This window comes from Suncus etruscus, chromosome 4 (genome assembly GCF_024139225.1).
Source record: "Suncus etruscus isolate mSunEtr1 chromosome 4, mSunEtr1.pri.cur, whole genome shotgun sequence".
In the NCBI taxonomy this organism is placed as follows: domain Eukaryota; kingdom Metazoa; phylum Chordata; class Mammalia; order Eulipotyphla; family Soricidae; genus Suncus; species Suncus etruscus.
In genome coordinates this window covers 603,014-615,122 of record NC_064851.1, presented here as the reverse complement: position 1 = coordinate 615,122, position 12,109 = coordinate 603,014, and the positions used below count along the sequence as shown (strand labels likewise).

At 50.8% G+C, this 12,109-nt stretch overlaps 1 protein-coding gene across 1 annotated transcript in view; it reads left to right on the top strand.

The window, feature by feature from the left end:
* Window positions 1–12,109, top strand: part of MOV10L1 (Mov10 like RISC complex RNA helicase 1) — a 42,797-nt gene that overhangs the window by 29,058 nt on the left and 1,630 nt on the right. Inside the window, exons 14-21 of the mRNA XM_049771501.1 lie at window positions 2,524–2,611; window positions 3,004–3,182; window positions 6,068–6,214; window positions 7,655–7,776; window positions 8,863–8,962; window positions 9,372–9,536; window positions 10,318–10,491; window positions 11,332–11,481. Of these exons, the coding sequence (XP_049627458.1) occupies window positions 2,524–2,611; window positions 3,004–3,182; window positions 6,068–6,214; window positions 7,655–7,776; window positions 8,863–8,962; window positions 9,372–9,536; window positions 10,318–10,491; window positions 11,332–11,481 (1,125 nt within the window). The remainder of the gene's footprint in view (window positions 1–2,523; window positions 2,612–3,003; window positions 3,183–6,067; window positions 6,215–7,654; window positions 7,777–8,862; window positions 8,963–9,371; window positions 9,537–10,317; window positions 10,492–11,331; window positions 11,482–12,109) is intronic.

Here is a 12,109-nt window from a genome sequence, read left to right as displayed (position 1 = left end):
TCTATCATTCTGGGAATCACACTGAGGCCCTGAGTCCTAATTTCTGGGGAAGTTTCCCAAGCCAGGAAACCCTCCTGGAGATTCTCAGCCAAATTGGCTATTGGTTTAATGTGAGTATCCAAGGGTACATTTGGTGCTAGGGTCTGAAGTGCTAAGATAACCCGGTCTGCTCTGGTGGTGCTTGGGGCCTCCAGAACCAACCTGGGCCATGCTTCATGGCCTCCAGGGCTCAGGAAGTACTGGGGGTTTTATTAGGAATGGTCACATGCTGAGCATCCTTCCTTACCTGGGACTCTCTCCAGCCTCTGAATCTTCTAGGTTTAATAGTCTCTGAGTCACCTAGATTGCATGTAAGTATCCAGGCATTGTGCCTATTAACCAAGGTGACATTACTAAGATTGGATTTCTCTTATCCACTAAAATAATTTAAAAATGAGATAAAGAACCAAAAGTTTCAACTCTCTTACTAGCACTAGAAAAGACAGCTGCCTTGTTTAAGCCATTGTCCTGTGGTTGCACCTGAGGCTGCTGTCACTCTGCTGGGCTGTCCTAGCTCCCCAGTGACAGTATTACCCACTCTGGATTATGCTGGTTTAAGACATGAAAAGACAGGTGTCCTACTGTTATTTCTAAATCACATTATATCCTGAATATGGAAAAAAAATATCCTGAATACTCCCTGAGAAAGTGGGCTTGGGGAGATGGCTCAAGGGATATAACACATATTCTGCATGCAGGGACCTAAACTTGACTTCTGGTACTTTGTGGGTCCCTGAGCCACCCCTAGGAATAACCCCTGTGGACCATCAGTTTTGGCCCCAAAACAACTCTCCAGAAGTAATAGAAATAGATTAAAGATTTGAACAGCTACCTTACCCAAGAATATCTGCAAATGTTGTATAGTACAGTCAGTACAGGCAGGGTATCCTGCTGCCCACAGATGACCCAGGTTAAATCCCTGGCACACTGTATGGTTGCTCATACCATACCAACCAGGAGTTATCCCTGAGTACAGAGCCTGAGTACTGTGAGTGTAGTCCTCCCAAATTTAAAAACAAATGGTGTTTTAACCCTTGAAAACATATTCAGCATCTTAGATCTTTTTTGTTTGTTTGTTTTTGTTTTTGGGCCACACCCATTTGACGCTCAGGGGTTACTCCTGGCTATGCGCTCAGAAATCGCCCCTGGCTTGGGGGGGACCATATGGGATGCTGGGGGTCGAACCTCGGTCCGTCCTACGCTAGCGCTTGCAAGGCAGACACCTTACCTCTAGCGCCATCTTCCCAGCCCCAGCATCTTAGATCTTAATGTTAAAATGATTAAAAAAAATTTTTTTTTTTGGTTTTTTTGGGCCACACCTGGCGGTGCTCAGGGGTTCCTCCTGGCTGTCTGCTCAGAAATAGCTCCTCTCCTGGCAGGCCCGGGGGACCATATGGGACACCGGGATTCGAACCAACCACCTTGGGTCCTGGATCGGCTGCTTGCAAGGCAAACGCTGCTGTGCTATCTCTCCGGGCCCTAAAATGATAAAATATTAAAAGGCTGCTCACACCTAAGGATGATGAGCATGTGGAGTCTGCAACCATGTCTATGCCATGAGAAAGTACTTCATCTTGTAACAGATAGTGAGGGTTGAGCTCAGTGCTAGAGCACATCTGTGCGTGTATGACATCTTGAGTCAATTCCAGCATATACACATAATACAGTAGGAAGGTATACTACCTATACCTAAGTATACTTCCTACAAAGCTGGTGTCCTGAAGAAATGAGAACCTACGTAGCTCCCCCCACAAAATCTCAATCACATATGTTCACAGTTTCATTTGTGTAGATGGAAATGGAGAACAGATCAGTGACCAGAAGGTATGCTGTGTCCTTATGTCCTCATGATAGAGTCATGCCCATCATTTGAAAAGGAAAGAATGTTGGTGGGCACACAGCATAGGTGAGTCTCACACCGTGTTAGATAGCAGCCCCAGAAAGCACTTACCATGAAGCTCACATGATTTTTCAGGACATGTGAGCCAGTGTTTATGACAAGAGCGCACAACTGCACAGGTTCTTGGGACACTTGGGTTTGATAGTAGGATGAATATTGAAGGCTGATGGTTTCATGGAGGCAAATGTGTGTCAGAGTCTGTCATATTAGAAGTGTGCCACTTGTGTTGTCTTTTATGCCCTGCAAACAGGAAGTTAGCCTGTACACAAACTGAAAATGTGGAAATATGTATAAGATGTGCAGAAAGTTGTAATGCAGTGATTTCATCTTAGAATGAATTCTCTGAAAGTAGCAAGGAGATTGCCCTTGGAGAGATGAGCAGGAGATTCGGAAACAGGTCCAATTCATACAGGACAGACTCCATTCCTGCTTTCCCACAAACAGAACTGGCTGACTCGGCGTTTGGAGGGACCATCTGGGCCTGCAGGACAAGTAGAATGTGGGGATATTTCTACTTACTCTTCGATAAGTCTGGGCAAGCATGAAGCTCTTTTGTAACCACTTTTCTGCATGGTCACTTCTAGACTAGGAAAGCGGTGAAGGACCAGACTAAACCTGCAGCAAAGGAGAGGCGGGCGGGTGCCCAGGATGTGCCGGGGTTCAGTAATCTGGGTGCGTATCTGCCAGGTGGGGAGGGACCAGGGTCACTGCCCTGGAGAATGGGCCCTCACATAGCTAAGCTGCTGCAATAGCAGCCTGGCTGGCTTGTGTTCCCATGGTACTGTGCTCTGCCAGGCTGTAGGCCAAGTGGAGGTGTCTTCTAGAGATCTGTGAAGGTCAGGGTGCTCTTAGGTACAGTGGGGCCTCTGCATACTACCTGGCCCCCGGGTGTGTGCTTCACAGCTACATTAACTTAGGAGACCCTGCAGGTGACCACACAGGCCCGCCTCAGGGCTCTTTGAGAGGGAGTCAGTCCCCATACACCTATAGCCTAGCCCTCACTGGCCTGTGCAGATGTTCAAGTCATTCCAGCTCTTGACACTGCTTCTCCTCTCTGACCACAGTCCATGAAGCACCGATCCCAAAGGCCCAAGACAAGGAATTCTTCAATCCTGTGCTCAATGAGAACCAGAAGTTGGCAGTGAGAAGAATACTGAGTGGGGACTGCCGCCCACTTCCATATATACTTTTTGGACCTCCTGGAACAGGGAAGACAGTAACCATCATAGAGGCGGTGTTACAGGTAATGATGGGCTGGAACCACAACTCTGGTCTCTGTTGCCAGCATCGGGATCCCTGTAGAAATACATATTAATTATTGAGTGGTGGATGATGGTGAGATGGAGGGTGAGGGCTTTCTCTGCAGCCCAGGCCAGGGCGCCTGCAACCCCTTCCAGCCGGTGAGTCTGTGGGTTCGGTGTAATGGCGGGGAAATGATCCACAGGCAGTCAGGTTTCAGGAGCTATGAAGCTTTATTATTAATACACTCAAGTCACCTAGGCTAACCTTTCAAGCAGCCTATTTCAGCCACCCAGCATCTCAAACCTGTTTCCTATCTCCATCCTGCTAACCTCTCCTGCTGCTTCTCCCTGAATCTCCCTCACACCCCTTAGGCAATCCTTTTGTTACCTTCCAAAGACCCCTCCCAGAAATGGACTGGTCTCACCATCAGATAAAGATTACATAGGGAGATGGGAGATGGGTGATAGATCCCATGTCTGAACTGTAGATTCAGCACAGAAAAGAGCTTGAAAATTCAGTTATTTCTAGTTAAGGTTGTTTTGTGTTTATGTAAAACTTTGAAAGATTACTTCAGGTGGAGCAGGAGTGATAGTACCGTGGGGAGGGTGCTTGCTTTGCACATGCCTGACCTGAGTTCAGTCCCCAGCACCCCATAATGGTTCTCTGAGTACCAAGAGTAATTCCTGAGTATAGAGCCAGGATAACCCCAGAGCATCACTGGGTATGACCCAAACCAAAAAGTAAGAGGGGCCGGATCAATAGTACAGTGGGTAGGACATTTGCCATTCACAAGGTCAACCTAGATTCAGTTCCTGGCATCCCACATGGTCCCTCGAGCTTGTCAAGAATGATTTCTGAGTACAGAGCCAGGAGAAACCCCTGAGCACCACTGGGTGTGGCCCAATCCATCCATCCATCCATCAGTCAATACATACATAAATAAGAAATGTAGGGGGCCGGAGAGATAGCACAGCCGTAGGGCATTTACCTTGTATGCGGCCAACCAGGAGGAACCCAGTTCGATTCCCAGTATCCCATATGGTCCCCCCAGTTTGCCTGGGGTGATTTCTGAGTGCAGAGCCAGGAGTAATCTCAGAGCATTGCTGGGCATGGCCCAGAAGCCAATCAGTCAATAAGTAAAGTTTAAGATAAAAATTTACTTTATGGGCTGGAGACGTAGTACTATGTCTTGCCTTGCATATAGCTAACTGGGTTCAATCTGCAGTACCCCCTGAACTCCCCAAGCCTGCTAGGAGTGATTTCCTGAGCATGAGCGGAGCCAGAACTAAGTCCTTAGCACCACCACCAGATGTGGACCCAAAGCAAAAAGTAAATAAAATATTGAAACAAAAGTTCGTCTCATTGATTTTAAAAGAAACTTCAGGTGGGCGGGAGGGTGGGAGAAAAAAAATAATAAAAGAAACTTCAGGGCCCGGAGAGATAGCACAGGGCATTTGCCTTGCAAGCAGCCGATCCAGGATCAAAGGTGGTTGGTTCGAATCCCGGTGTCCCATATGGTCCCCCGTGCCTGCCAGGAGCTATTTCTGAGCAGACAGCCAGGAGTAAGCCCTGAGCAACGCCGGGTGTGGCCCAAAAACCAAAAACCAAAAAAAAAAAAAAAAAAAAAAAAAAAAAAAAGAAACTTCAAATTTGGAATAATAAAGCATTCACTATACACTTTTTGGGGGCACACTCAGCAGCACTCAGGAGTTTCTCCTGACTTTGCACTCAGAAATCTCTCCTGGCAGGCTTGAGGGACCATATGGGATGCCAGGGATTGAACCCGAGTCCATCCCAGGTCATCCGCGTGCAAGGCAAATGCCCTACCGCAGTGCTATCTCTCCGACCCCTACACCCCCTTTTTTCTCAGAAAAGGGATTTTCCTTCTTAATAGTTGAATCTACTATTCTACTGAATTTTTTGTGTGTCTATTTATATATTAAATTGAGTTTGAGAGGGAAAAAAGAAAAAGAAAAAAATTGAGTCTGAGAAGATTGTGTTTAGTAGGGTTTAGGATTGAGATTAGCAAATGTGTCCAAGGCATCCAACTGGCTCTATGCACATACTGGGGGTGGTGTGTGTGCCGAGAATCCCTCTGACTTCGTCCTTTTTGTTGGAAAGGCTTAGGATCTTAGAGAACTCGGTACCATCTATTTGCATAGGCAACAGCCATGGGTGGCTGGTTGTGCCAGACTGCAAGGACAATGGCTCTGGAATGGGATGCTGGAGGTGTCAGCCATGTAGCTGCAAATATGCTGGCTTCATGCTACTTGCTCATGTTGACTCAAACATCTCATTCTCTTTCTTCTTTTATTTTTTTTTTTAGGTTTTTGGACCACACCCGGCGGTGGTCAGGGGTTACTCCTGCTGGCTATCTGCTCAGAAATAGCTCTTGCAAGGCACGGGGGACCCTATGGGACACCGGGATTCGAACCAACCACCTTTGGTCCTGGATTGGCTGCTTGCGAGGCAAACGCCGATGTGCTATCTCTCCTCCGGGCCCTCTTTCATCTTTTTTTAAATGGAAACTTACTGAGAACAGTGTGAGAAGAGAGAAGGAGGGAAGTTGTGTTTATGGGCCAGGAGAGAGAGCACAGCGGTGTTTGCCTTGCAAGCAGCCGATCCAGGACCTAAGGTGGTTGGTTCGAATCCCGGTGTCCCACATGGTCCCCCGTGCCTGCCAGGAGCTATTTCTGAGCAGACAGCCAGGAGTAACCCCTGAGTGCTGCCGGATGTGGCCCAAAAAACAAACCAACAAACAAAAATGTGTTTATGGGAGAACACAGGCATTAAAGAAATATGGAGACCAGCAAGCACGATGGTGCTCAGGGAGAGCATGGGCTTGACCACGCCAGCCCATCTCCCCTACCTCTCTGCGTCCCACAGGTGCACTCTGCTGTGCCCGACAGCCGGGTTCTGGTCTGCGCGCCGTCCAATAGTGCTGCAGATCTCCTGTGTTTGCGGCTGCACGAGAGCCAGGTGATGAGGCCAGGCTCCATGGTCCGAGTGAACGCCACCTGCAGGTTTGAGGAGGTGAGCACGGGCAACAGATTAGTGGGCAGGGTTTCCTCATGTGGTCTCCTTTTTTTTTGTTTTGTTTGGGGGGCCGGGGTTACACCCGACAATGCTCAGGGGTTACTCCTGGCTCTACGCTCAGAAATCACTCCTGGCAGGCTCGGGGACCATATGAGATGCTCTGGACTCGAACCACCGACCTAATGAATGCAAGCAATGCCATCTCTCCGTCCCAGTTGGTCTCCTTATTCTTGAATGCTGGCTCGGTGTCTCAGGCCAGCTTCATTCAGTCTTAGTACTCCTGTTCCACTGCTTCCCAAAGGTTTTCTTTCCTGAGTTCTCTCTCTTTTTGGGGGGGTGGGACTTTGGGTCACACCCGGCAGCGCTCAGGGGTTACTACTGGCTCTACGCTCAGAAATTGCTCCTGGCAGGCTTGGGGGACCATACGGGATGCCCTGGATTCAAACCACTGTCCTTCTGCATGCAAGGTAAAAGCCTTACCTCCATTCTGTCTCTCCGGCCCCCTTTCCTGAGTTCTCTTTTCAGTTTGGCTTTAAATATCTTTTAAGGAAATAGAACGCTTTGCTTATAGAATTAAGAAATGGTTGATAAAAGAAACGGAGTCTTAAAAAATATACCAAGGTGGGCTGGAGAAAGAGCATGGAGGTAGGGCGTTTGTTTTACCTGCAGAAGGATGGTGGTTCGAATCCCAGCGGTTCAAATCCCAGCATCCCATATGGTTCCCCGAGCCTGCCAGGAACAATTTCTGAGAGTAGAGCCAGGAGTAATCCCTGAGTGCTGCCGGGTGTGACCCCAACATGAATATACATACATATATACACCAAGGGGCTGAAGCAGTAGTACAGCAGGTAGGGCCCATATGTGACACAGCCAAGCTAGGTTTCATTCACAGCATCCCAAGCATAGTTCCCAAGTACCACCAGGAGTGATTCCTGACTGCAGAACCAGGAGTAAGCCCTGAAGCCCTGAGAATCACTGGTTTAGCCCCCCTCAAGAAAAAATAATGTAGCAAAATTTCATAAAATAGCTACAGATTTATGTATTATGTTCAGGATTCTATTAAATTTATATTAAATAGAAAGCATTTTGTGGGGAAATTTTAAATTATTACAGATACATAACTAAGAGGTAACAGCAGGATGAGGTGATCTTTCAGAATTAATGTGTTTGACTTTTTGAGTGTGTCCAATTTAAAGAAATACTTGATGACTTAAAAAAAAAAAGGTCAAGGGATTGAGCTAGAGCAGTGTCCAGTGGGTAGGGTGCTTCACTGAACGGAGCTGACCGAGGTTGGATCCCCAGCACCCCATAGAGTTCCGCAAACCCCACTAGAAGCGATGCCTGAGCAGAGTCAGGAGTAAGTCACGACCACTGCCATGGGTGTGACCCAAACACCAACACCAAAAATGAAACAGTGAACGGGATCTGTTTTCTCAGACAATCATCGAAGATATCAAGCCATATTGCAAAGACGGAGAGGACATCTGGAAAGCCTACCGCTTCAGGGTCATCATCACCACCTGCAGCAGCGCGGGCCTCTTCTACCAGATCGGCGTTAGGTGAGCGCTGAGCATGGACCTCGTGCCACAGGCTGAAGGCTGGAGTGGCTAGTACTTGAACAACCAGCTGTGGGAAGACAGGCAGGGGGAGGGAGGGAGGTGAGCATTTCCTTTAGGAAGTCCTGAGGTCAGAGAGCCCCAGGCATGAATGTATGTTTTGGTGTGGGGTGCTTCCAATCTATGCTCAGGGAAGTGGGTGGCTGCTCTCATTGACCCTCAGCCTGATTGGGGGCCTGACAGAACCATGTTGCACCTGGTGATAAGGATTTCTCAAGTGTAACAGTGCTTAGGGGACCAGGTAGTGTTGGGGACCACACTTGCTAGGCATCCACTTGAGCTCTCTAAGCTAGTCCCGAACCTGTGTTTAGAGAAGCTAGACATGGCCCAGGCAGGCAGCACAGTGCCAGCAGTGCTTGTCAGACTTGCCACAGCTGGGACCCAACACCTATCTGCTTACTGGGCCACATGCAGCGGCTGTATGACCACTGTGGTAGGCCAGTGCTTTCTACTTGATGCACAGGTCCTGATATTCCACACACACAGTTCAGTTCTGGAAGCTTTGTTGTCTGGAACTTCTGGTACCACAACAAATGGGCACTGCACCACAGCCAGGTGTGTGTAAGCACAGAAAGGGGGTCTTTCTCCAGAAACACGAGAACACGAGGGCATAGAAGAGTGATGGGAACAGACACATCGGCGGGCATCACAACTGCACACACACCAGCCCATGGATGTCACAAACACAAACACACTGCCTAGGTGGGGCCCCTGTGTCTGTCATTTGGTGTCTGCTCCAGGTAGCCACATGGGTTGTACAGGGGACCAATCAGCACCCCCTGTTCCAAAATAGACGCAGGGGGTGGCCCCACCTGCCCAAGCCATACACAGATGCCCTGAAAGGAAGTACTGGCCCCAGAACCCTGGGAAGGCTCCTATCCCTATCGTGTTTTAGGTCTCATGAGCACATGGACAGCTAGAGGTGACATCTGTCCCCAGGTCTTGGCCTCCAGCCTATTGTTCTTGCTGGGCAACCTGCCTCCTGGGCCTTCAGTGTCGATATAAATGTCCCCTGACTTGTCCCTCTAGAGTCGGACATTTCACGCACGTGTTTGTGGATGAAGCAGGACAGGCAAGCGAGCCCGAGTGCCTCATCCCCTTGGGTCTGATCTCGGAAGTCAATGGCCAGGTGAGGCGATGTGTGCGCCCAGTTCCGCTGTAGACCTTACATGGGCCTTGTACTGTAGCTGGAGCTCTGTCCTTAGACAGTCCCTGGGGCCCTGCCCTCTCCCCCATCCATCGGGCTACCCGCTGTAGCCTGAAGGGAATAGCCTTCTAGGGAATAGCCTGGACCACCTGGGACACGAACCCTACAGGGCTGAGGACAGGAACAAACGAAGTCCCGAGAGATGAGAGCCATGTCAGGGAGGACAGGAGTGAACAGGGCAGTGGCGGGAGGCCAAGGTAGATGGGGGCACCTATAGCTGGTGCCTCTAGCACTGCCTTTGTACGTCATCCTGCAGCCCCTGAGCTGCTCAACCCAGCTGCACTGTCGTGACCCCTGTCCTGTGCTAGTCACGGTGCCTCTCGTGTTTCAGATCATTCTTGCTGGGGACCCCATGCAGCTGGGCCCTGTCATTAAGTCCAGACTCGCCATGGCCTATGGGCTGAATGTCTCCATGTTGGAGAGGTTGATGAAACGGCCAGTGTACCTGAGAGATGAGGACGCTTTTGGAGCTTCTGGTGCCTACAACCCACTGCTGGTAAGGCCCCAGCCTGCAGCACATCCACTTCCTGAGCACAGAGCATCCCATGGGGAAGGACCCCAGGGGACAGCATCTCCCGTCCCCAGCTGTGTCTTCAGGGCCCCAGGCTGCCAGCAGGCTCCAGGAATCCGATGGTTATGACTGAGTTGCTGTGTGGCTAGAGGATGCATGAGCAAGAGGCTCTCTGAAAAGCAACCTCAAGATAGACAGTGACACAGGCAAGCACGCACCTCACACAATGCAGTTCAGGGCTCTCAGCTGACCTCCAGCATTGGTGGTGCTGGGCTGAAGAAGCTCTGGGGTGAGACATTGCTAAGGTCTTTGTGCTCCTCCATTGTCCGCGCTCAACAGAAAGGATGGGAGATGAGTCACTGAGCACTGCTGGGGTAGTCCCTGGACAACCACTAGTATGGCCCCAAAACTAAAGCCCCAGAGATCGAAGTATGCCCTGGAACCTGATCCTGGTGGTCAGCACATGGCTCCTCTTCCCACTTAGAAGAACGGGAATGTGCAAGGCTGGACAGGCCCAGAGGGAGGCGTGGCCGTGTGCCTTGATGACACCAAGAAAGCTACTTGCCTGAGGAGGCGCCAAGCCCACCACTGTGTGTCCGCAGCTTTCTGAGGTGGTACTAGTCGGCCAGTCATGGACCTCGGGCCTGTACATCCCCCAGCCAGACCACCTCAGAAGGCACTACCCACCTGTCCCCACCTAACACTCAGCTGGGCTCCCTGCCCCTCTTGAGTGCTCCACTATCTGCTGACAGTGTTGTGCCTTCAGGTGACGAAGCTGGTGAAGAACTACCGGTCCCATTCGGCTCTGTTGGCCCTGCCATCACGCCTCTTCTACCACCGGGAACTCCAGGTCTGCGCGGACCCCACTGTAGTGACTGCCCTGCTTGGCTGGGAGAAGCTACCCAGGAAAGGCTTCCCACTTGTCTTCCACGGTGTGAGGGTGAGCAGGGAGGGGTGCAGGGTACCAGAAACCCTTAACACTGTATATAGCTCTCCTGCCCATCTGATCCCTGCAGAGGGGCCCTGTGGGGTATGACTTGTCCAGGCATTCACTTTCTTAATGGTGCTAAGACATATCCCAGAGAGCTGCTATGTCCACCAAGGCAGGACCCGGTAGGAAGACACTGCCAGCCTCCCTGCCCTAAAACTGTCAGTCTCTCTCTGGATCCTTTCTCTCAGCACTGGGTCTGACTTGGCCTTTGCAACTTGCTTTCCCTGTGTGCCCTGGGCCCACTCCCACTCCGTGTGCTGTCCTGCACTGCTGTGGACGGTGCTGCAGGGCCTCATTGCTCTGTAGGAATGTGCTACTTGGGACATGGGACAGGAGCTCCAGGGCTGCTCTCCTGTGGCACAGCGGCCATTTCCCAGTCCTGCCAGCATTTGCTGCAGGGTGCAGGCAGGACACCTCATGGGGTTGTACAGGGAAGCCGGCCTCTCCCTCATTCCTTGTGATGAGGTTAGCAAGGCCATGTCCCTACCGGCTGACTGAGCACAAGCCCACCCCCAGGTCCACGGGCACAGTGGGGGTGCACTGCACTCACTGCCTGCTCTGACACAGCTGCCGCGCCATCTGCCTTCCTGTGACAAGGCTTTGGCATGGGGCCTTTCCCTTCGTCTCGCCCAGCCTCCCGGCATACCCTGAGAACAAGGACCTAGCTCAGTCCTCTGTTCTCACCGTGCCTGATGTGGGATTCTTGACATCCTGCTGGCCAGAGAAGATGGTTTCAGGTGTCTCCCAGCTTTCAGAGAGATTGTTGCCCCCTCTTCCCTCCTCACACAGGGTACCGAGGCCCGGGAAGGGAAAAGCCCCTCCTGGTTCAATGCTGCCGAAGCGGTTCAGGTCATGCGCTACTGCTGCCTGCTGGTCAAGGGCCTCTCCAGCCAAGTGTCGTCCAGCAAAATTGGCATCATCACGCCCTACCGGAAGCAGGTGCAGCCTTAGCCTGAGTCTTTCTCCCTCCCCCAAGCTTTGCTTGTGTCCCTGCATATCATAGACACACATGTGCTGTCCCCAGGAGCTGCCTGCATTTGCCTTCAGCAGCACTGTGGGGCTTCTCACTTCCGGTGGGAGCTTCTCCACTCAGCAGGAAACTGCTCCTCCAACACAGCTGACCCCTTCCCCACACTCCCAAATCATGAATTCATTGAGTATTGCATGTTTATCAGTATTGCGCTTATGCTCTAAAAAAAAAGTCAGACTTACTATTTTTTGTTTGTTTTGGATCACCCCCAGCAGTGTTCAGGGCTTACTCTCTGCTGGCTCTGCACTCAGGGATCATTCCTGTTGGGCTCAAGAGACCATATGGGGTGCTGGGGATGGAATCTGGGTCGGCCTTGTGCAAGGCAAGAAGTGAAGTGTCGGGCCCGGAGAGATAGCACAGCGGCGTTTGCCTTGCAAGCAGCCGATCCAGGACCAAAGGAGGTTGGTTGGTTCGAATCCCGGTGTCCCATAGGGTCCCCCGTGCCTGCCAGGAGCTATTTCTGAGCAGACAGCCAGGAGTAACCCCTGAGCACCGCTGGGTGTGACCCAAAAACAAAAACAAAAACAAAAAAAATAA